This window comes from Malania oleifera, chromosome 3 (genome assembly GCF_029873635.1).
Source record: "Malania oleifera isolate guangnan ecotype guangnan chromosome 3, ASM2987363v1, whole genome shotgun sequence".
Taxonomy (NCBI): domain Eukaryota; kingdom Viridiplantae; phylum Streptophyta; class Magnoliopsida; order Santalales; family Ximeniaceae; genus Malania; species Malania oleifera.
Window position 1 is genome coordinate 85,043,945 of NC_080419.1, and position 21,301 is coordinate 85,065,245.

At 34.9% G+C, this 21,301-nt stretch overlaps 1 protein-coding gene across 1 annotated transcript; it reads right to left on the bottom strand.

Annotated features, from left to right (window-relative positions):
- Window positions 1-10,236: 10,236 nt before the first annotated feature.
- On the bottom strand, window positions 10,237-11,426 carry LOC131151078 (ethylene-responsive transcription factor ERF003-like). Its single transcript, XM_058102260.1, has 2 exons — window positions 11,172-11,426; window positions 10,237-11,056 (listed from the first exon to the last, which is right to left on the bottom strand). The coding sequence occupies exons 1-2, from the start codon at window positions 11,252-11,254 to the stop codon at window positions 10,549-10,551; spliced, it is 591 nt and encodes a 196-aa protein (XP_057958243.1). The 5' UTR covers window positions 11,255-11,426; the 3' UTR covers window positions 10,237-10,548.
- Between the last annotated feature and the right edge of the window lie 9,875 nt (window positions 11,427-21,301).

Below are 21,301 nucleotides of genomic sequence, written 5' to 3' on the forward strand. Positions count from 1 at the left end.
TTCTTTCTACTACACCATTTTGTTGAGGTGTCCTAGGTGTAGAGAAGTTATGTGATATGCCCTCTAAGTCACAATATTTTTCTATGCTTTCATTTTTGAATTTCATGCCTTTATCACTTCTTCTGTGAGTGATTTTATATCCTTTTTCATTTTGAATTCTCCTACAAAGTTTGGTGAATTGTTCACATGATTCATTTTTATATGCAAGAAACAACACCTATGTGAATCTAGAAAAGTCATCCATAATTACAAAAGCATAAGATTTACCACCAAGATTTTGCACAGAATTAGGTCCAAATAGATCTAGGTGAAGCATCTCCAAAGGTCTAGGAGTAGATACGAATTTTTTTTTCTTAAAACTAGATTTTGTTTGTGTACCCATTTGACATGCATCACATATTTTATCCTTTACAAAAGACATCTTAGCCAATCCTTTAACTAATTCTTTTCTAACAAGTTTAGACAGTAAATCCATGCTCGCATGTCCTAAAAGCCTATGCCATAACCAACTAGCTTCATTTATAGCAGAAAAACATGTTACTTGTTTTGAAGTTAGATTATCAAGAGAGGTAGTATAAACATTTTCATGTCTATCAGCACTAAAAAACACTTTGTGATCTGTTTTATTTTCTACTATGCATTTGTTATTTTAAAAAGATAATTTATATCCTATGTCACACAACTGACTTATGCTAAGTAGATTATGTTTTAGTCCATCAACCAACAAAACATTATCAATAGTAAAGAGATGAATTCTTACAAATGTTACCTACCCCGGTGATACGTCCTTTGGCATTGTCCCCAAATGTTACATAGCCTCCATCCTTGGGAGCAATTGATGTGAATTTTCTCTTGTCGCCAGTCATGTGCCATGAGCACCCACTATCCAAATACCATCTATCCTTGGAGCATGACGATCTTAGGCATACTTGAAAAATAAGCTAAGTGATTGATGTTGGTCCCCAAATTTTGTTGGGTCCATGGGGGTTAGTAGCAGGATCTCCCTTGACTACCCATACCTTCCTAATTTTAGCATGCTTATTCCTAAGTGGACAATCAAATTGAATGTGACCAATCTGTTATCTTAATCTACACTTAGATTATGTTGGCCTTACAAGGATTAATATCCTATTTTGATGCTAAAAAATAAGTGGATCTTAACATACTATGTTAAGTGATGTATTTTCAGGACTAAATGAAGAATGCAAGGTTAAAGAGTTCATGAGAGCTTGTACCTCAGATAAGGATGATTATATCAAGCTTGAAGCATGGATTTAAAGATTAAAAATTGAAGATCATGAGAGCATTGATATTAAATAAAAAGTTTCAATAATGAAAGCCAAAGTGATCAACATGGAAAGCTCAAATAAAGATGAAACAAGTATAAAGGCCACAAGGAATTCAAGAATTGAAAGAGTCTAGGAAATTTCATGTAAGTACTTCAAAGAATTTCAATATGGATGCATGAAACTCTTAGGTAAATTTATTGGACCTAGATACCTTTGAACACACTTGAAAAATATTTTTATAAGGTCAAAAATTGTTTCAAAAAGGATAGAATCAGTTTTGGAATGAAAAGCACCAAAAAGAGGATTTCTCAAATTTTGTCAATTTTTCTACAGCTTCATTGATGCACATTTTTCTCCATCAAAATATCTTTATTTTAAAATGTGTTCAAAATGAAAGTTTTAGGATTTTCTCTTAGTTTTCATTTGATACCAATATCATCAAATTTGGAGTTATACACCAAAAGTTATAACCAAAATACTGAAGAGTGCTCGAAGCTGATAGCATGACAGACGACTGTCAGAGCAAAATGAGATGTCTGTGCGTGTTTGAACAGACGATTGACACCCTACTGCTCCTTTGTTTTAACTGGACAGACGACTGCCCAAAATGGACAGTCATTTGCCACGCAGCTATTATGAATTTTCTCATAACGGTCAAATTTTTAAATGGGGTTGTTTGTGGCTCAAAAATTATGGAAACTTGGGGAATATTTCAAGCCACTTGGGGACCAAGTTACATACCTTTTAAAGTCTATAAATAAGCCTCAAAGATCATTGAATCATCAAAACAAAGAATTCAAATTTTGAAAAAATTCAAAGTCTCTCAAATTACTCTCAATTTTTCAAGGCTCTCTCTTGCTCTCAAACTCACATATTGTGCACGAATTCAACTGAGATTTTGTTGATCTTCTTCCACCGGAATTGTGTTACAAATTCTAAATCTTTCAATCATTGAAAGAATTAATCGGTGATATACTTCATTGAGCTTTAGGTTAATTTCCATATTGAGATTTACTTTAAAGTATATTAGTTGTGCTGTAATTGCTGTACTAATTAATTCTTTGAGGAGCAAGTTCTTTGTACACATTTATTTGATTTGCATCTTGTAGATTGATGATTCTAAGGGTTGTTTGGATCGTTGGCTAAGCAAGGGGATATTGCTTAGAGAGTCGGGCTCTAGCCTACTTAAGGAGTGACCGGACGAGGGGATATCGTTTAGAGAAGGCGGGCTCTAGCCTTACCCAAGGAGTGTTGTAAAGGTTTGTTCCGCCTATTAAAGGAACAAGTGTAGTAATCCTTTGGTGGTGCCAAAGGCGAGGATGTAGGCTAGGTATAAGCCGAACCTCGTAAAAATCTCTGTCTCACTCTTTCTTTTTCTACTTTTTATTTTCAGTACATATTTAAATTGCGTGGATGGTTTAAATTGGAAATCATATATACTACATATATTTGGGAATTAAGTAAACTTAAAGTTTTATTTTGATTTGGGTTGTGGAAACTGAAAGGGAGTACGTTGGTTAAACCATATCTTGCGGAAACCATACGAGAGTACGTTACTTGGTTAAACATCCCAAATAGAAATAAACTAAGAGTTTATCTGAATTCTAAATATTTAAAAAGCGTGATTGGATTTTATATTGCGCATCATATTGAAGAAGCAAATTTATTTATACAAGGCTTGGTTCAAATTTGGCTAATATAAACAAACAACCATCTTGAGTTTTTATATTACATAAGTGTTGTGTATTGGCTTGATTGTTTGCTTTCTAATTATAGTTGATTGGTTTTGTTGAATGATTGGATGTTTGTATGGTTAAGGATTAAATAAAGAAACTAAGTTCTTGAGTGCTTAACAAATTAAACAAACAAGTCACAATTTGGTTAAAAGAAATAAAATAAGTTTAAGATCTCTAAAAAGGAATTAAAAGAAATTTTTTTAAAAAGTCCAATTCACCCCCCACCTCTCTTGGGAAGTTATTCCTAATTTCAGGTTCTTTAGTAGGAATATGAGATTTTGACTCACGTGTAAAGTGTCCTAAGTAAATATTAGGTCGTCTAACATTTTTAATATCATTAAAACCAAGACCCTCTTTACTTAAGGAGTTTCTTTGGGCACCAAGTAATTTTTCAAAATTTTCTTTGCCCTTAGTGAATTTAAAAATGATTTTGGAGCTATCCTCCAATTTCCTCTCAAGTTCAACAATAATAGCATCTTTTTTCTTTTAAAATAGAGGCATGAGAGGTTTTTACCATATTAAATAGTTTTGACCAATTTTCACACTTCTTTTTCAAATTATTATTCTCTTTGGTCATTTTGCCTAACAATTTTGAAACATGAATATATATAAATTGGAGTTCTCTAAATGTATGCATGCTATCAGAATCACAATCATAAGATGAATAATAAGAAGATGATGAACTAGAAAACAATACCTCATCCTCGTGTGTCATCAAGCACAGATTAGCGACCTCCGTGTCATTATGATCTGAATCCAAGTCACTGCTACTGTATTGGTCCCATGAAGTCCCAGCCTTCATGGCATTCTTCTTTTTCTTAGCCTCCTTTTTTAGTAGTGGGCATTCGGGTTTGATGTGCCCTACCTTGTTGCAATTATAGCACGTAGGGGCATTTTATTTTTCTTTTCTTTTACTGGACTCTGCCTTCTCATTAGTAGAGTCTCTATATTTTTTAAATGGCTTCTTATTCTTCCTAAAAAATCTGCTAAACTTTCTAGTTAGCATGGCCATTTCATCATTAGTGTCAAACTCACTGCACTCATTACATGTGTTATTAGATGCTTTTAGTGCAGTCACTTTCTTAGCCCAATTATACTCATTAAGTCTTTCATTTATGGATAATTCATAAGTAATCAAGGAACCTATCAATTCATCTAAGGTCATGGGCTTAAGGTCTCTACCCTCAGCAATGGCCATAGCCTAGGCCCCAAACAGGAGATAAACCTCTAAGGATTTTCCTGATCATCTCATATGTGGGATAGGCCTTTCCTAATGCATGCAGTGAGTTTATGATGTGGGTGAATATAGTGTACATGCTCTAAATGGACTCACCTACATTCATTCTAAAGGCCTCATACTCACTGGTCAACATATCTATCTTACTATCTATCACATCTCTAGTACCTTCATATGTGACCTCTAACTTATCCCATATTTCTTTTGCAGTAGAACATGCCACAATCCTATTAAATTAATTTACATCAAGACTGCAATATAAAATATTCATGACTGTGACATTAAGACTAACAGCTTTCATATCATCATCATCATATTCATCCTCAGTCTTAGGAACCCTAGTTGCACCCTCAGTTTTCATAGGGACATAGTTTCCCTTAGAGACAATCCTCCACACCTTCCAATCAGTATTCTAAAGGTGGATGCGCATCCTCTGTTTCCAAAAGGTGTAATTAACACCACCGAAAATAGGAGGTCGTGTGAAAGATGGTCCCTCAGGGAAAAGGGTCGCGGAGCTGTGAGCCATATGTGATCTTTTTGCAAAATAACAACTAGTCTATGCTACGTGACTCTGATATCAATTGTTAGCTTTACAATGATCCTAAGATAGGGGGTGAATTCATATTTTTAAAATTTAACCCCTAGGTATTCCTCCTAATAGCAGTATGTTCACAACCTTATGGTCAATCTAGTGCGAGTAATATATATATATATATATATATATATATATATCAAAAATTAAATGAAGCAATTAAATTAACAGCACATGCACCAGAGAACAATAAAGTAAGAGTGACACATAGAAATGTTATCAAGGTTCAGCCAATTGCCTACGTCCCCGCCTTGGCTAACAAGCACAAGGATTACCACTATCACTTGCTCACTTAACCGGGTGGAGCGACACCTATACAAACCAGGCCAATTAGCATAGGACTGACCTCAACCTTTACAACAATTCTTACCAGGCTAGATTTCCACCCCCTCATGTCATGCCTGGAAACACTCAGATATTACAAGCAAATGGTACAATGAAATATTACTTTCACGTAAAGCAAATTTGTACCCAAGTAGTGCACTCAATCACAAACACATCAATGGTGTGAATATAGTGTAAGCTCAGTGATGTATGTTTTGCTCAATCAATGCTCAACACAAAATAATCAGTATGATACTCAAGAGTATTTCAACACAAGCAACAACTTGGAATTCTAAATAGAATATCTCAATAGCACATCAATATTCCAAGTAAACTAAGCAGATAATCAAACTAGCTTCAAATAGATTTTCCTAAATGAAAGATGCACAATACTAGTTTGAAGAAATACTTGTTAGTTTAAAAAATCTTTGCACACCGAAAACCAAGCTATCAGACACTTGCAATGAAATGCAAATATCCTTCCTTGGTTTAATCCCACGCTAGGTTTATAATGAAGAAATCTGTGGGTTAAACCAAAGCTAAAATTCCCCGAGAGAAATATATAAAACAACCATACACATGGGAGATTTTAGCACAGTATAGTAATCATAATAACACACGAAGGACTCTCATAATCTCAGATCTTATCAAAGGAGGCAAGTTTGAGAGTATTTGGGAAAAAAGAGGATTTTCAAGATAAAGAGAATTTCTTTGCTAATCACTTTTCTAATCGTTGGCTAATTTTACAAATGAATGTATATGTATATCCAGGTGAAAAATTATAACCGTTCGGGATATGATGGGTATTATTAAGAAAGTCCCAAACAATTAAAACCCATATAGCCCGTCTTAACCCTGTTTTACCGCGGTTAATTTAATTTTAACCGGCTGGAGTTCGGGTAGCTGAACCGAGGTTCGGTCACCCTAGAAGACACAACAATAAAAGGTCTTCTACATGATTCGATAGCTCGTGTCTTAGTTCGGTAGCCCGAATCAAAGTCTGTAGTAGAGCTACGTGACTTCGGGTGCCCGGTACATGGTTTGGGTGCCCGAACTCTTGTGTTCGGTCGCTCGGGTCTGTTTTTGAACTGAAATGCTCGGTCACCCGAGTTGGTAAGTTGTCCCTTTCGAGGCGTTTGGGGGCTGAAGAATACATGCACACTTTTAGTTCGGTCACCCGAATATAGGTCAATGTGTTGACCTCCAAGGTTCGGTCGCCCGAGGCAGTTTGAACTGCCAGGATTTGGTCGCCCGACCCCTTCTTAGTTTGCTTAGATATATTCAATTCAAGCACAATTATTTCACACTCATATTTTATGCAATGTGTGTGTGTGTGTGTGTGTGAGCTTAGGGTCTTACTATGGTCAAGTTGAGCTCACACTATATCTTTTGTGCATGATGTGCAGGTGATAAGCATACAAACCATATCCTAGATTACTATTACAGACCTTATTACATATATGACTAATATATTACAATGTAAATTATAAAGCTTCATGGTCTTCTTGTTTCTTCAAGTGCCATCAAGAAAGTTTGATTTGAACCTAACCAAATACTTGACAAACATCAAATATTAATATTTGTCATTATCAAAACCAGGTGCGACCTATAAGGTCAATAATAAGTAATTGGTTAAATTTAGACATAGAGACTGAATTGTGAATAAGTTTCAAAGAATTTTTAAAATACCCAATTCACCCCCCTCTTGAGATTACACCTAAATCAACATCTTTTATTTTCGCTAGTGCTTGATTATATTTATTTCATTCTTGCTTATTGTGAATGCCTTAAAAATTTCTTGAACTTGAGATTGATTGGGTAATACTGATTGTTTCGGATATCTATAGCTTGAATTTTTTAGGTTGTGTAATACTGAAATCTATATAACTCTTAGCTTGTGTTTGTGTGGTTGTGGTTTTCAAAATTAGGGATTAAGAGACCTAAATATTTTTAAAATACCAAATTCACCCCCTCTTGGGATTATACCTAAAATCACAATATTAATTAAATTAAGTATTAATTAGATTATGTTTGCATTCTTGTGGGATGTCCATATTAGTAGTGTGTGTAGGGATTGGCCATAGAGGCACATGGCCATGGTATCTACCAATCTTGAGTTTGAGATACTGTAAAGATTTTTTGTTTTATTGGCTTGAGTCAAGATTTACCAAGGGAGTTTCAACCCCTAAGTCTTTTCTTAAATTGCTTAAGCATCTCATGCATTGGGATACATGTTCCATTTTATACTCTCACATCTTAATCATGTGTCATTTTTCGATTTGTTCAAAAAATTCACATTCTTCATTAATTGAGACATGACATGTCAATCTACCAAAAGATGAAACCTTGTAACATTTTGCCTTTCCTTTATAATACCCCCTAATAATTCTTCAAGGGGATCTTTTTGACTCTCTCTCTCTCTCTCTTTGGATAAACGCTAGTTAAGGGAATCCTTTCGACCATCAAAATACCTTCACGTGTCATAATCCATGCTTGAACTTCTTAATAATTGTCTGGCTCTACTCTCTAGGCTCTCTCCAAATATTCATTACATGTGTATAACAAAACTCACATCCCTTCTCAAGAGCACCCTCCACAAACTCAAGCAAGCAACCCAACACAGAAATAGTAATACAAATTAACAAAACTGTTAGCATGTAAATTGAAACTTGTTTTTTTTTTTTTTTCAAAAGTGAGCTACTTTGGAGCAAGTAGATCTCGTTATGTTTTTAGGAAGTGGATCACTTAATATATTTCCACCGGTTGTGCCAAATTTCTAAAGCGAAAATTGGCCTAGGCAAGAGTTCATCCTTGAATTAACAATGGATTGGCAACTACTAGCCACCCTTATAACCACATAAGAAAAAAATAAAAAATGCTTGCAAGGCTATCACTTTTGGAATTCAATATCGCAGCCTCTAACTAGTCGGTTGATTATAAACTATAATCCAATCCATATATTACTCATGGCTCTTTTTGGGTACTTATGACCCCCTCCCTCTCCGGCTCCTAAAGAAACCCCACAAATTCCCTTAGGAATCAAACCTTACCTCTAGCCACATGGGACATGGTGCCACCCAATGGAGAAAGTTTTTAGTGTGTTGGTATATCATTACCATTAAATTAACAGGTTAAGCATAAGTATATATACATTACTTTAAATTATCAAGATTTAAGTCTTAGGGAATATGGCTTTTCATTTGAGATAATGTCTTAATATTTAAGTAGAAAAAGATAGAGAGATAATCCATTATCTTAGTGATTTAGTGGAGTGTCTAAAATATCTGGGACATCATGTTTCCAATTATATATATAGTAATTTACTCGACACAATACAGCAGCGTCATTGAGCCATCTGCACCAATGGAAAGTTAGAACTATTGGATCCGTTCAAAAAAGCAGCTCATTGTGAAACCACTTCTTGGAAAAATGAAGGAATAAAGCATATCCTTCATCTCCTCTCCTCTGTGTGTGCGTCTTCTTTGTGAAGGCCTACCCATTAAAATACCTCCATTCAATCACACTCACAGGGTCCTTTCTCTCAGCAGTAATCCTAACCAAAAAGCCTGTCTCAGCAGAAACAACCCAAAACCTTTCAAACCCCAACAGTTCGAAAAGGTCTCCTTTTTTCAAACCCTCCAACTAACCCAAAGAAAATTGGATACTTCGTCTCTCTGTTTTTTTTTTTATCTTTGTTTTTTTTGGCCTGAAAGATCAAAACATATCTTAGATTTTATTTCAGCATCACATGCAACGTTAAAATCCCTCGTCCTTTTTCCTAATAGGCCCAATTAAAGAATTCTTCCAAATCATGTATTTTTTCAATGGAATACCTTTCTTCCCCGGGCTAAGAAGTCCTTGAAATATTACACTAACCCATCCAGCATTTGAAACACGGATTTAGAACATTAAATCTAAAATTATGTAGATTTGTTTGAAAATCATTACAATTTTATGCTGCATTGTATACAAATAAACACAAACTCATTCAAATTTGAAGTTTCTAAACGAAGCGATCAATTTGGGTGACATACTAACAAAGAGCAGAGGAGGGGTAGCTTGTCTAGTGCTGCACAAAGCTCTCCTTAGGAGTAGATAAACAAAAAGAAACTGTTCAAGACTGTCAATGACCGATGCCCAATTTCCACATACTGTTCTTATTCCTAGCAGGTAGTGCGGGTTGCAGGAGTGCCTTTCACGAGGTCAGGTGTTTAATCCATCCTGGACTCGTTTCCGCCTCTGGACTCCTGAATGTACCCTCTCTTTGGAGTTGTGAGGTCAACTTCAAGGGGCGCAGGATTAGTCACATGGACCGTAAAAACGGACGCGTGGATACCCGGTGCGTATTCCAAAAAAAAAAAGAATGTAGGGATGGCTAAGATGAATTCAAGTACTACTAACCATTACAGCCCTCAAACTCAAACGAAGAGAAACAAAAGGGAAAGAAAAAGGAGGAAAAGTGGCCTGTCCTGTCAGTCAATTCCTTTAACAATGTTTCCTAGATGAGTAATTTTGCTTGTTTACCCCAATCAGATCATTCTTTTGTAAAAAAAAAATTCTTTCGATAATGTTCATACCAAATGTGGTGAGTTTTTGCTGTGATTGTTCCCACACAAAGCAACCATTCATCTCAATTACACAATTAGAGGGAAACATGCAGGAATATTTGTGGTGATTCTGATGCAAGAAAAAAAAAATGATATAATTCTTCTGCATCCATTTCTCATGACAAAATCACAGCAAATTTTTCATTGATTTCTCATGTTCCATTGCTCTTGATGTTGTACTCAATTGAAGGTATGCCCGAAAATTACAGCATATTCGTAGCCTTAAAAAAATCGAGACTCGAGAGTTCAAGACTACTGATTTTTTCTGCAGTTGTTGCTCAGCCACTTAAGTACTCGCGTTTTCATTGTTGTACTTTTTGAAGTAAACCATGGCATTTAACTTGGGGAAGACTAAGCGGCCCTGTTGCAGCAAGCCCAATCATGAGGATGAAAGTCGGAAACTCTTCCATACCTTCCACTCTAATTACATTCAAGAATAAGACAGAGACCATATAGAATATGATAAGACCATATATTATAGCATAGGGTACTGTACATATAGCATCATCAAATGGGTCACTTTCAGATGACAAATATGGTGACTGGAAGGGAACTAATTCACTTGAAGAGGCTCTGAAGTGGTTCAGAAAAATGGGTTAAATTAGCAAATTGATTGGCATTAGCAGAGGATTAATAGTAGAGAGAGAGAGAGAGAGAGAGAGAGAGAGAGAGAGAGAGAGAGATGCTGAGGCAGAGAGGCAGAGGAAGATAAAAGAGGAAGAAGGAAGAGGAAGAGTGGTGTTTTGAGGAGAGGAATTTTAGACTACTGCATTACATTAGACTGCGGTTGTCCAACAGAGCAGAGCTCAATGGAGCCATAATGAAGCAGCTCCTCAATCATTTGCTCAATGTGATCATCCTCCAGAGGCTTGAATTGCTGTGCGTTCATGCTCTCCACTTTCACTACCCAATTAGCCTCCGGCTGCAATTGCGCCGGCGCCGGCGCCTGCGGTTTCGTCTCCGGCAACCACGGACAAGCTTCGTCGGATCTCGCGCCAATGCCAGGGGGGGCAACCACCCGCGGCGGCGGAACCTTCTGGGGCTGCTGCTCTAGCGACGGCTTGCTCATTTGGAGGGAAGCCATATAGCACCTGTGCAGCTTGGCGGTGAGCGTAGCCGAGAGCAGCTTGGAGGACGACGTCTGAGGCGCATTGGGGTTGTAAGGGAAGTTGGTACGGGCCCTCGGACCGCACATCAGCCTTGCCGCCTCGTCGTAGGCCCGCGCTGCGTCCTCCGCCGTCTCGAAAGTCCCCAGCCAAATTCTGGTCTTGCTGTAACAGAGCGAAACGTTTCTATCAGGACTTGCAAACCCTACAAACGTATACGGTACTCGAAAGAAAAATAAAAAATAAAAAAAGACGTAGGTGCCACGGACAGCGAACTTACAGTAAGGGGTGGCGGATTTCGGAGACCCAGGAGCCCCAATGCCTTTGGCGGACACCCCGGTATCGCTGCTGGGGTCTGGCCATTGTTAGCACGAGAAATGGAGAAGGGTGAGCAACGTTTCGTAACAAGGTGTTTGTGAAAATGACTGAAGGAGAAAATGAAGAGGGAGGAGGGAAGGAGTGATGCCAGGCGATGGAGGTGGGGAAGGAGGGGTTTATGTAGTTGGGATTGTTGACGGACAAAGGGGGGGATGCTGCCATCTTTTTCTATGGCTTTCTGGCATCCAATTTAAGAGAAGATTGGGACCCACAGATGAGGGGGGGTGTTTTGGGGTCTTCCTAACATTTATTAGTATAATTATTATTACTATAAAAAATTTGTAATTTTGGTGAAGATGGTTTGGGGTTTGTCGATTAGTTAGAACCAGTTGGGTTGCTTTGCTGCAACTGATGATTGTGGAATAAAGAAGTGAAATGGGAATTCAAACTGACCAAATTCAATTGATAGGAGTATAATAATGATACATAGCTTTTGTTGCACAAAAATCCTCCATCTTTTAACTGTTATTTTAGTACCTTACTTTTGCTGAAGAAGATCCAGGGTCGTAGTCTCATAGATTCTTCATGTGAGCGCGGTCTTTGTGTGGATCATGACTCAATCAAACCTTCATTTAAAAAAAAAAAAAAAACTCATTTCATGTTCTATTATTTTACATATAGAAATAAATAAAAACCCCATATATTATATTACAAATTTTGAATTTTCACAAAGAAAGCACATACTTGAAATTGTATACTTTAAAAAAAAAAAAAAAAAAAACAATCAAGTGAATTATTAAATATTTTTTACTTAGAAAGTCTTTAATTTTTAGTTTCAAATAACTACAAGACCCTCATATTATTTTTCAAGTTCCTAACTTTTATGTATCCAAATTATAAAATAATAAAAATACTTTTTCATATTCTTAAGACAAATATTGTGTAATTGAAAAAATAAAAGAGGATTTTCAATAATTTATTTTATTAAACAATAAAATTCAAACCATAATCATGGGAACCAACGATCCCCCAATCACATACTTCCACATATGGCTAATAAGGATTGTTCGATGCGTTTGGGAATGATGAACAAAGCTCCTCTTGATTAGAGCATATATTGCAAGATGCTCCACACACACAGAGACAACCAAAAAAAGAAAGAAAGAAAAAAAAAAAAAAAAGTTTCATATATAATGTATAACATATATAAGGGTCACAGATATGATTGGGTCAATCCTGATCAGGGACACATGAAATAAAGATTCCCGGACCATGATAATTACCATGACCCCTGCATATGATAATTACCATGACCCCTGCCTACCAATCCAAATCCCTCACCCTCTTAATTTTAATTAATCAAATCCACATCACTGTTTCCCATATCAATCTGCAGCAATTAACATTTGATGCTTCAAATTAAGGGCTTAATCCGACGGCTATCGTTCCTCCGACCCAAATCATTAACCATTAAATTAAGGTACAAGTGATGATGGCATAGGGCATGCAGAGAATGGACCTTTCTGCAAATTTTAAAAATGAAAAGGAATTGTGGGCTAGCTACTTAGCTAGCTGCCTGCTTACCAAGCGGGTATTGCAATTTGCAAATGCCTTTCGCCCTTTTCCATTTTTGTCATGTACTTTTTTGTGTGCAAATTGGCTCATGGGAACAGGAAAAGACCAAAATTAGGGTTCATATTTAGGAACCCAAATAGGCCATGCTCCTAACTCCGACCTTACTGTGGGTTTTGCAATTAGAATCACCGCTGTTTTAGAAGTCAGTGTAGACTGTTGAATCAATACTCCTCCCTAATTCATAAACTTAATAACGACTTTTCATAGACTCCTAACTTACCAATAGGCTTAGATACTTTAGAAATAAAAGCTTTGTAGGTTCGTTTGTTTTTGTCGCTATTTTCACCAAAAAATAGTAAGTTGATAAAATTTCTAACCTGTTTAAAGGAGAAATTTAAGGAATGTTTATGAGATTTAATTATTATGTCTGTGTGGTTTAATATTTTGACAATTTACTTGGACAAAGTGTGAAACTAATTTCAATCACGTATATTTATAATTTTTATATAGTTTATGGTTCGATACTCTCACCATTGAAAATAATTATAAATCCCTCAAGTAAATTTTCATGTTACTTGTTTTCTATTTAACGGCTTTCACTTTACAAATAAAAAATATAGACAAATCTTCTTTTTTGTTTTTGTGATCTTCATATTTGACATTGCATATATGAAATAAAAAATAAGATAAAGATAAAAATTAACAAGAGATTGTCAAAATGTTGACCTTAAAAAAATATTAAATAATAAAAATAATAATAAAAATAAAAATAATAATAATAAAATGTAGGTTAAAAATAAAAGTTATTAACAAAATGTGAAACTCATGTCATAACTCATTAAAAACAAGTTTAGAATGTTTTAAACACATCATAAGCAAATAAAATGTTGTCCCAATTATATGTATTTTAGATAGGGGTTGCAAAATGGGTCGAAACCCGACAAGTGATCCGTGACCCGCTCATTTAAACCGGGTTTGGGTTTAATATAAGTTGACATGTTTATAAATTGGTCAACCCGAACCTTACCCATTTACAAATGGGTCAACTTGGACCTGACCCATTTATTAAATAGGTAAGGCAAGTTCAGAATGGGTCACCTGCTGGGTGACCCATTTAAAAATAAAATGGAGTAACTACCATTATATATTTTAAACATTTTATATGAAATGTTTAAAATTTTTTAAAATATATAAATTATATATTTTAAACAAGTGACCTATTTATGACCCATTTATTAAACCGGTAGATTTGGGTTTACATAGTAACTACCATTTCATAAATAAGTCAATCCAAAACCTAGCCCGTTTATGATCCATCTGAACCCAGCCCGTTGACCCGTTTTTCCACCCCTTATTCTAGACTCGAGCAATCATGTGGCACATGTGAGAGACTATAGAATTGTTCATGTTATGGCAATTATCAATTAATCTCAAAATTATGTTAGGGTTAATTCCTATGATGATGATAATCATGATGATCCTTGCTCATCGAGTGCGGCATAACATGCCACGTGTAGAGTTTAATCTACAATGCTGGTGTTGTCCCCATTGAATCATTCCCTTTATGATGAATGGATCCTTGCCTTTGACTGAAGCTAGAGCTGCTCAAACAGAATTTATTAATAATAATAATGGTTTAATTAATTTCAACATACCCAAATGGTAAGCATGGAGTGTGTCTAGAAGGTTATACAATTTGCAAACTCTTTATTTTTGGGTTTTAATTATATATATATATATATATATATATATATATATATATATGTGGCAGTATAAAAGTTATGAACGTTGAAAGAATTAGATTGGAATTAAAAAATAAAATGAAAGCAGAATTGATAATTAAATTATCGAAATTAATGTGTTTGACCTTTGATATGGAGAGAGATGCAATCAGATTTTATTGGTGTAATAAAGAGGAGCCAAACCCTTGACCTAAGGCCCTACATGTCTATTTTTATGGCATGGCTCTAGGGCAGGAGGTCCTGAAACCATTGAACGTAGGTTACCTCAGCCCTTATTTCTTTTTTCACAGTGCCCATTTTTCTTCTGCCAATTTATTATTTAATTAAAATAATTATAAATTTTTATTTATTTATTGTAGCACGACAAGAACTACTTTAAATTCTTTATTTTCAATAATGTGGGGTTGACAATCAAAATTGTCTCTGCCCTTTATTTGATTTAGGATAATTAACGTTTTTCGTAAATTAGAGATGAAGTCGTAAAGATTGGGCTCAACTAGATTCAAAGATGTAAAGTCTAGAATTTGAGTTTGAAATTAATACAACTTTATTTTATATTAGTGTTGTCGGGTTTTATTCGAACTAAAGAAGCTCAAGCTCAGTCCAAAATTAACTCATTTAGAGTTGAGCTTTCGTATTCAAGCTTGCTTTTTCATAATTATATCATCTATATTTAAATATAAAATTATTTATAAAATATATAATATTATATTATTAATGTACAATCTTACAAATTTAATTTGTTCAATAGCTAGAGCTTTTTTTATTGAATCTAAAGTCGAGTTGGAGTTTATTTCATGCTCTTAATTATTTGAGTTTCGACAAAATAAATTGAACTTTTCACGACTTTAATTAGAAGAGATTCAAATTTAATATTTTAAAAATAAGCTCACCCCATATTTATTTTCAAACCTAAAACTTTTATTTGCGCGTAATGGAATTGATTACATAAAACGACTTATTTATGTTGGTCCATGAATTAATTATCTGATTTTTCAAATAAAAAAACGTAAAAAAATTTAAAAAATAAAAAGTTTTAACTTCCACCGCCAGTGCTATTCAATTTTTCAAGATTGTATCTGTGCCTCATTGACCTACTAGTCTAGAGTTCGAATTTTGGGTTTCTTCATTCATATATAATTAGATTTTGGTACAAGGTAAATAGTAGACCTACACTTAATCAGTATTTTTAAGTTCAACAAACTTTAAAAAGTGTATTAAGTAATAAAACTATCTTGTACCCTCAATTAACGGCTTAAACTTTTAAGTTGATTTATCTTTTCAATGCTCGAGTCTACTATACAATTCTTTCTTTCATAATTTATATAAATGAAATAGTAGCTACCATGTCTAATTTTTTATTTTTATTTTATTTTTATTTTATTTTTATTTTTTTTCCCATAATCTCCATTCAAAAGTAGATATTCATTATTCAATCCACTAGAAGAAATTTAAATTCCTTTTTCTAAAATAATAATAAAAAAAAAATTCTTTCTTTTTGACCGTACGATTCCATGGGGGATGGCCGGTGGGTCCCTCAGCTCAAAACCATTGGCCCATTTTTATTTTTATTTTTTTGCCATATTCAATGAGTCCGGTTTTCCCCATGGAGGGAAGGGCCCAAACGCGACCTCGAATATTTGTTTAATTAATTAATTAATCGTTCGGTAAAAGGAGATTTTTAAACTCTCAAAAAGGGAAACCTTTTCTCAGTTCTCTCCAGCAGTTTTGGTGGTAAAAAAGGAAATTAACCTTTTGGGCAATAAAGCGATCATTCCAATTGTATTATCTCATGCAAAAATCTTACTCAAAAATTAGATATGTGCATATGGAAAATGATTGCAATTATATATACTAACACTAATTGGGCTAGTTGGAGTAGGTGTATGTTACAAGTAAAATCCTAAATTTAAAGAAATGATGAGAAAATTGTGCAAGTAATAACAAAGTTATTGCTTGGTAAATAACTCTTTTTAAGGATTTTTTTATTGAAAGTATTTCACGTTTTTTGAGTATTTAAATATTCTACTAGAATAATGGGTCTGTCCCTCTACGATTGTCCACTTAAATATTAAATTTTTTTTATTTGATAAGTTGTTACTCTCAGTGTTCAAATTTTAATGTGTAACTAAAAAGTTTTAGTCGAGAAATATTGCTTAGAATAAATTTTTTTAAGAATGAAATTTTAAGAATAATGAAAAAATTGAAAGTTGAAAACTATCTCCTTTTTTGTTAATGGTAGAGACCGATAAAGATAAGTTTAGAATAATAGGATGTGCATATATATTAAATTTTAAATTGAAAATCTTAAACCCTAACAAATGTGTCATGCATACACAGACACGCACAATTAATTAAAGGTACATGTGTTGCAATATTTTTATTTTTATTTTCTTTTTTTCCATTATTTTCCAAACATAGTACAGACTATTGAGAGTGGAATATTTTTTTAATGGGGAAATTAGCAAATATTATTCGTGTCTTGTGAGGTAGTAGTTTAAAAGTCTTTCTTTTATTGTCCTACATTTGTTGTTTAGGAATGAACTCTTTTTATGTGAGACTTGTGAACAAGTGAGCACCCAAATTCCCTTAGTACACATATGAGACTAGATGTCATGAGCCAAACTTGTTCAAGGTATTATGTTTGCTTGTGACTGCTCGCCTTATATGCATAGATGATTTGTCAACATGTAAATATTAGCTAGTATGGATTTTATGTTTTGAGTGTGTTTATGTTTAGTGAAGAGTGAGAGTTAAAAGAGTTAAAATAACATATAAAGCATTTTAGGAGAAGGTGAGTGTTCACAATCGATCTTATAAACTCACTAGCATTTGTTTATTTTCCTCCCTAAACATGCGTTATTTACGGATGGAGAAATTGTTAATAAATTATGTTGTTTTAATATTTACTCCTACTTGTAATTTGTTTTCATGAATTATTTACCACCTTCGCTCAGTTTATATTCAATTGTCGTGGATGTAGTTTTGTGATAAAATCCCGACAATAGTTAAGTAAGAGTGCGTGTTTCTGTGCATAGGCATTCTGCCGTTGTAGGATTGAAAAGATAAAGACGAAAGAGAAAGGGGAAGAAAAGAATAGAAAGTGGGTGGATGGAGGAGAGAGAAGAAGACAAGAGAAGGGAAGAGCAAAGGGCATGCATAAATGTAGGTAATATTAATAATGTATGGGGAGATGGGGCGATGGGATTCACAGACTTTTGTCTGGAACTTGGCTTACAGCTAACACTAACAACGCACTTCAAATCCAATCCCCCCTCTCAACCCCACACACACGCAGAGTGGACATCGACAAAAGAGTCAAAAATTAAAACCAAAAAAAATAAAATGAACTAATTAAAACGGGAGAGAGAATAGGATATACGCGTGATGCGGGTCCCATGACATCTAACGTAAATATTTGGACTGGCCATACGTAGTCGCCATGAATGGAGCTCGCCCAAACGCCCTTCTCCTACTAGCTTGTGGCTACCCACCCACCTCGCGCCATCACGCGGTTTTACTTCCCCTACTCCCTCACTTTTGTCACGGCGCTTCTCCCGCTCTCTCTCCCCCCCTCTCTGTCATAGGAGTATCTGATAGATATGTTCATAGATAAGTAAAGGAAATGATTTGATTGTTTTGGTTTTTTTAAAGCGTGGGGAGCGCTCACGAGCGTCCAGTCCATTGAACGAGCAACAAAGTTTCAAAAATACGTACATGCACGAAAATGAATGTTGTTGTTGTTTTCGGGATAAGATTGAGAACAGAGGGAGGTAACATGGGGAGGGCATCTCTCTCTCTATATATAATATATTTATATATCACAATCGCCATCTCCCTTCCAATATTGTACGTATGTGTTTGCCTCTCCATCCCTCTACATCAACACATGCAGCTGCATGGTTTCACGTTTGAACAAATTAATATGGGGATCGGTTTTCTTCTTCTTCTTCTTCTTCTTTTTTTAAAAATAATTGCTGGGTTCAAAATAGCAAGTGTACGTGCTTATCAGGAATTGCCCATCCCTGCATCATGCTCTCTTGCTCTCTTTCTTTTTTCTTTTCTTTTTAATTTTTAAGCAATAGAGAGAACTTCATTGCTAAGGCCTATTTCATATTGCGGCTGCATTTGGCAGTCACTGTTATATATAGTTCATAGACATTCAGGATATTGTTGTTTGAGCTCATATTTAAGCTGCATTTTGGAATATGGATTTTGATCCTTAAAATTAGATTTGGGTAAATTTGAACAAATTTGAATATAATTTTATATCGTAATTTTTATCTAAGTTTAATACGAGTCCAAGTTTAAGACCTCTCCAAACACAGGGTTAAAAAAATTTACAATTTTCAGAGATGTTGAGTTGCAAGTCATATTTAGAAGCATTGAGAAATTTTGCATTAAGAGGAGTATGATATTTTAAAATAAGGCATCATATTTTGGAGTTTTAACATGGGTTCGACTCTATGTGTTATATAATCAAGAGTACTTGAAACCTTAACTTAGTTTCTTGAAAATAATATAATTCATATTTTTGTAAGGATCTCGTGCATGAATGTAGCCGTAATATTGTTGTTGACCTAATAGGTCACACCCAGTTTTGATCATGACAAATACTCTTGATTCCAATGGTTATACTAAGGCTTGTATGCAAGTTCACTGTGCACGCGTATTCAGGCGACCGAACCGAAGCCATGTAAAACAGCTCGGGCGACTGAACAAGTCAATATGTTGACTTGGTGTTTGGGCACCCGAACCACTTTTGAGCGTATCTCCCTAGGACACCCGAACCTGTGTCTGGTTCCTTTTTCAACTACTCAGGCGCCTGAACAATCACGTTCAAAATGGCCTCAGGCGACTGAATTGTTTGGTTCGGTTAACCGAACTTGGAACCGGGCACCCAAATTTTCGAACAAAATGCTACTGACTTTTTTTCAGCCGCCTGACTGTTTCTTCGGGCACTCGAACCATTTAAAATTGGATTTTTGACTAAGTCTCTTTGGGCACCCAAACCTTAGTCTGAGCACCCGAACCTCGCGGGATAAAATATTTTTTATCGATTTTTTAATGGGGTAAACTGGGTTAATTTTCTTCGTGGCTTTTAAAACAAATTTAATTATTCCCATTGAGTCCCCAACAGTCAAAAAATCCTCCTTGCCTATAAATACCTATTCATTTGTCATAATTAGTAAGGATTAGCAATTTGATTAAGGTCAAAATTCTCTCAATTTCAAAAATATCTTTTTAGCCTATACTACTCCCAAACACTCATACACTCCATTTTTTTTTATCTTTTAAGTGTTGTGAGCATTTCTAAAGTTATTATGCTTAATCTTCCTAGGTAGTACTCTCATTTGGTATATTGTTTGATTGATTTTATTTGAGAGTATAATTTTAAGTTCTTCCACTGATTTTACTTGATAAATCTTGTGTGGGAAGACTTTGAAGGTTGTGGTTCTTGTATTGTTATTGCAAGACACCTAAACCTATATTTCTGTGTGCAAAATCCTTTTCAAAAGCTAGTTTTTCAAACACTCCATTGTGTTTTGTATATTTAAATATCTTATTGAGAATTTTTGAATCAACTTACTTAGCATATTTGAAACCCTGATCTGATTTATTCACGTGTTGTATTTCAAATCTTACTTTGATATACACTCTAGATCTTGATTGATTATCATACTTGATTGAGTATTTAGCACGCATTAGAGCACTGAGCATATTTACATATCATATGTGCTTGCAATATTGCTTGAGCTATACTGGTGTAAATAACTGCTTGTGAAGAAGCGTATTTCCATGTACAAAAATTTAAAATCATTTGTTGTATTCCAGGTGCGGGCCTGAAGAAGGAGACTAGCATTATTGAATAATCCCGGACTGGCTTAGACCCAGTTAGGAAAGTTAGGTGCGCCATCTTAGTAAGGCGTGTTGGTTGAGGTCAGGCCCTTGAATTGACCTGGTTGTAACCAGTGCCGCTCCACCCGTTAAGTGAGATTTAGTGGAATCCTTGTGCTAGTGTGGCCAAGGTGAGGACGTAGGCAATTTGGTTAAACCTCGATAACATATTGCGTGTATTGTTTGCTTTTCGCACTTTACTTTTACGACACATGTATGTTTATTTGTTGATTGTGCAGACTAACCCTAGGCACTACATTGTTGATAAAACCAGTAAACCTAGGCAACAAATTTTAAATACCCAATTCACCCCCCTCTTGGGGTTGCACCAAAACTAACAATCATACTCTGTAATTTGTTGTGCTCTTCTCATTATTCTACTATTTTCTTATTTATTCTAGAGAGTATTAATAATAGTAATTTTTACCAATAGTTGACTTTTGAAATTTTATTAGTCTTTGACAAGTGCAAACTATGAAAGTTACACCATAAACACTTAAAATTACAATTCAGTGTTTCCTAATCATTAACGATTACCCAATACTTAATCTACTGAAATACTAGCTTAATCACTGCTGAGAAGCCAATGTGACTTTTTTATTAATATTTTCAGTAAATATTTTTCAATTTTCATTGTGGATAGCTTGGAATTGATTTTGAGTTTAGTTAATAAGAAAGACTTATAAAAAATGCTTCCCGCGATTTGGAACCTATCAATTACAAGATTTACATTAATATGTAGTGGTTATCAGTGATGGATGCATTTTCTCTCTAATAATGTATTGGATAAGATTGCGGACACCATTCAATGCCTTCTAGACATTCCACTAATCAACTGGTACAATGGGGCCACCTATATACCTTTTTTCCCTTAAAC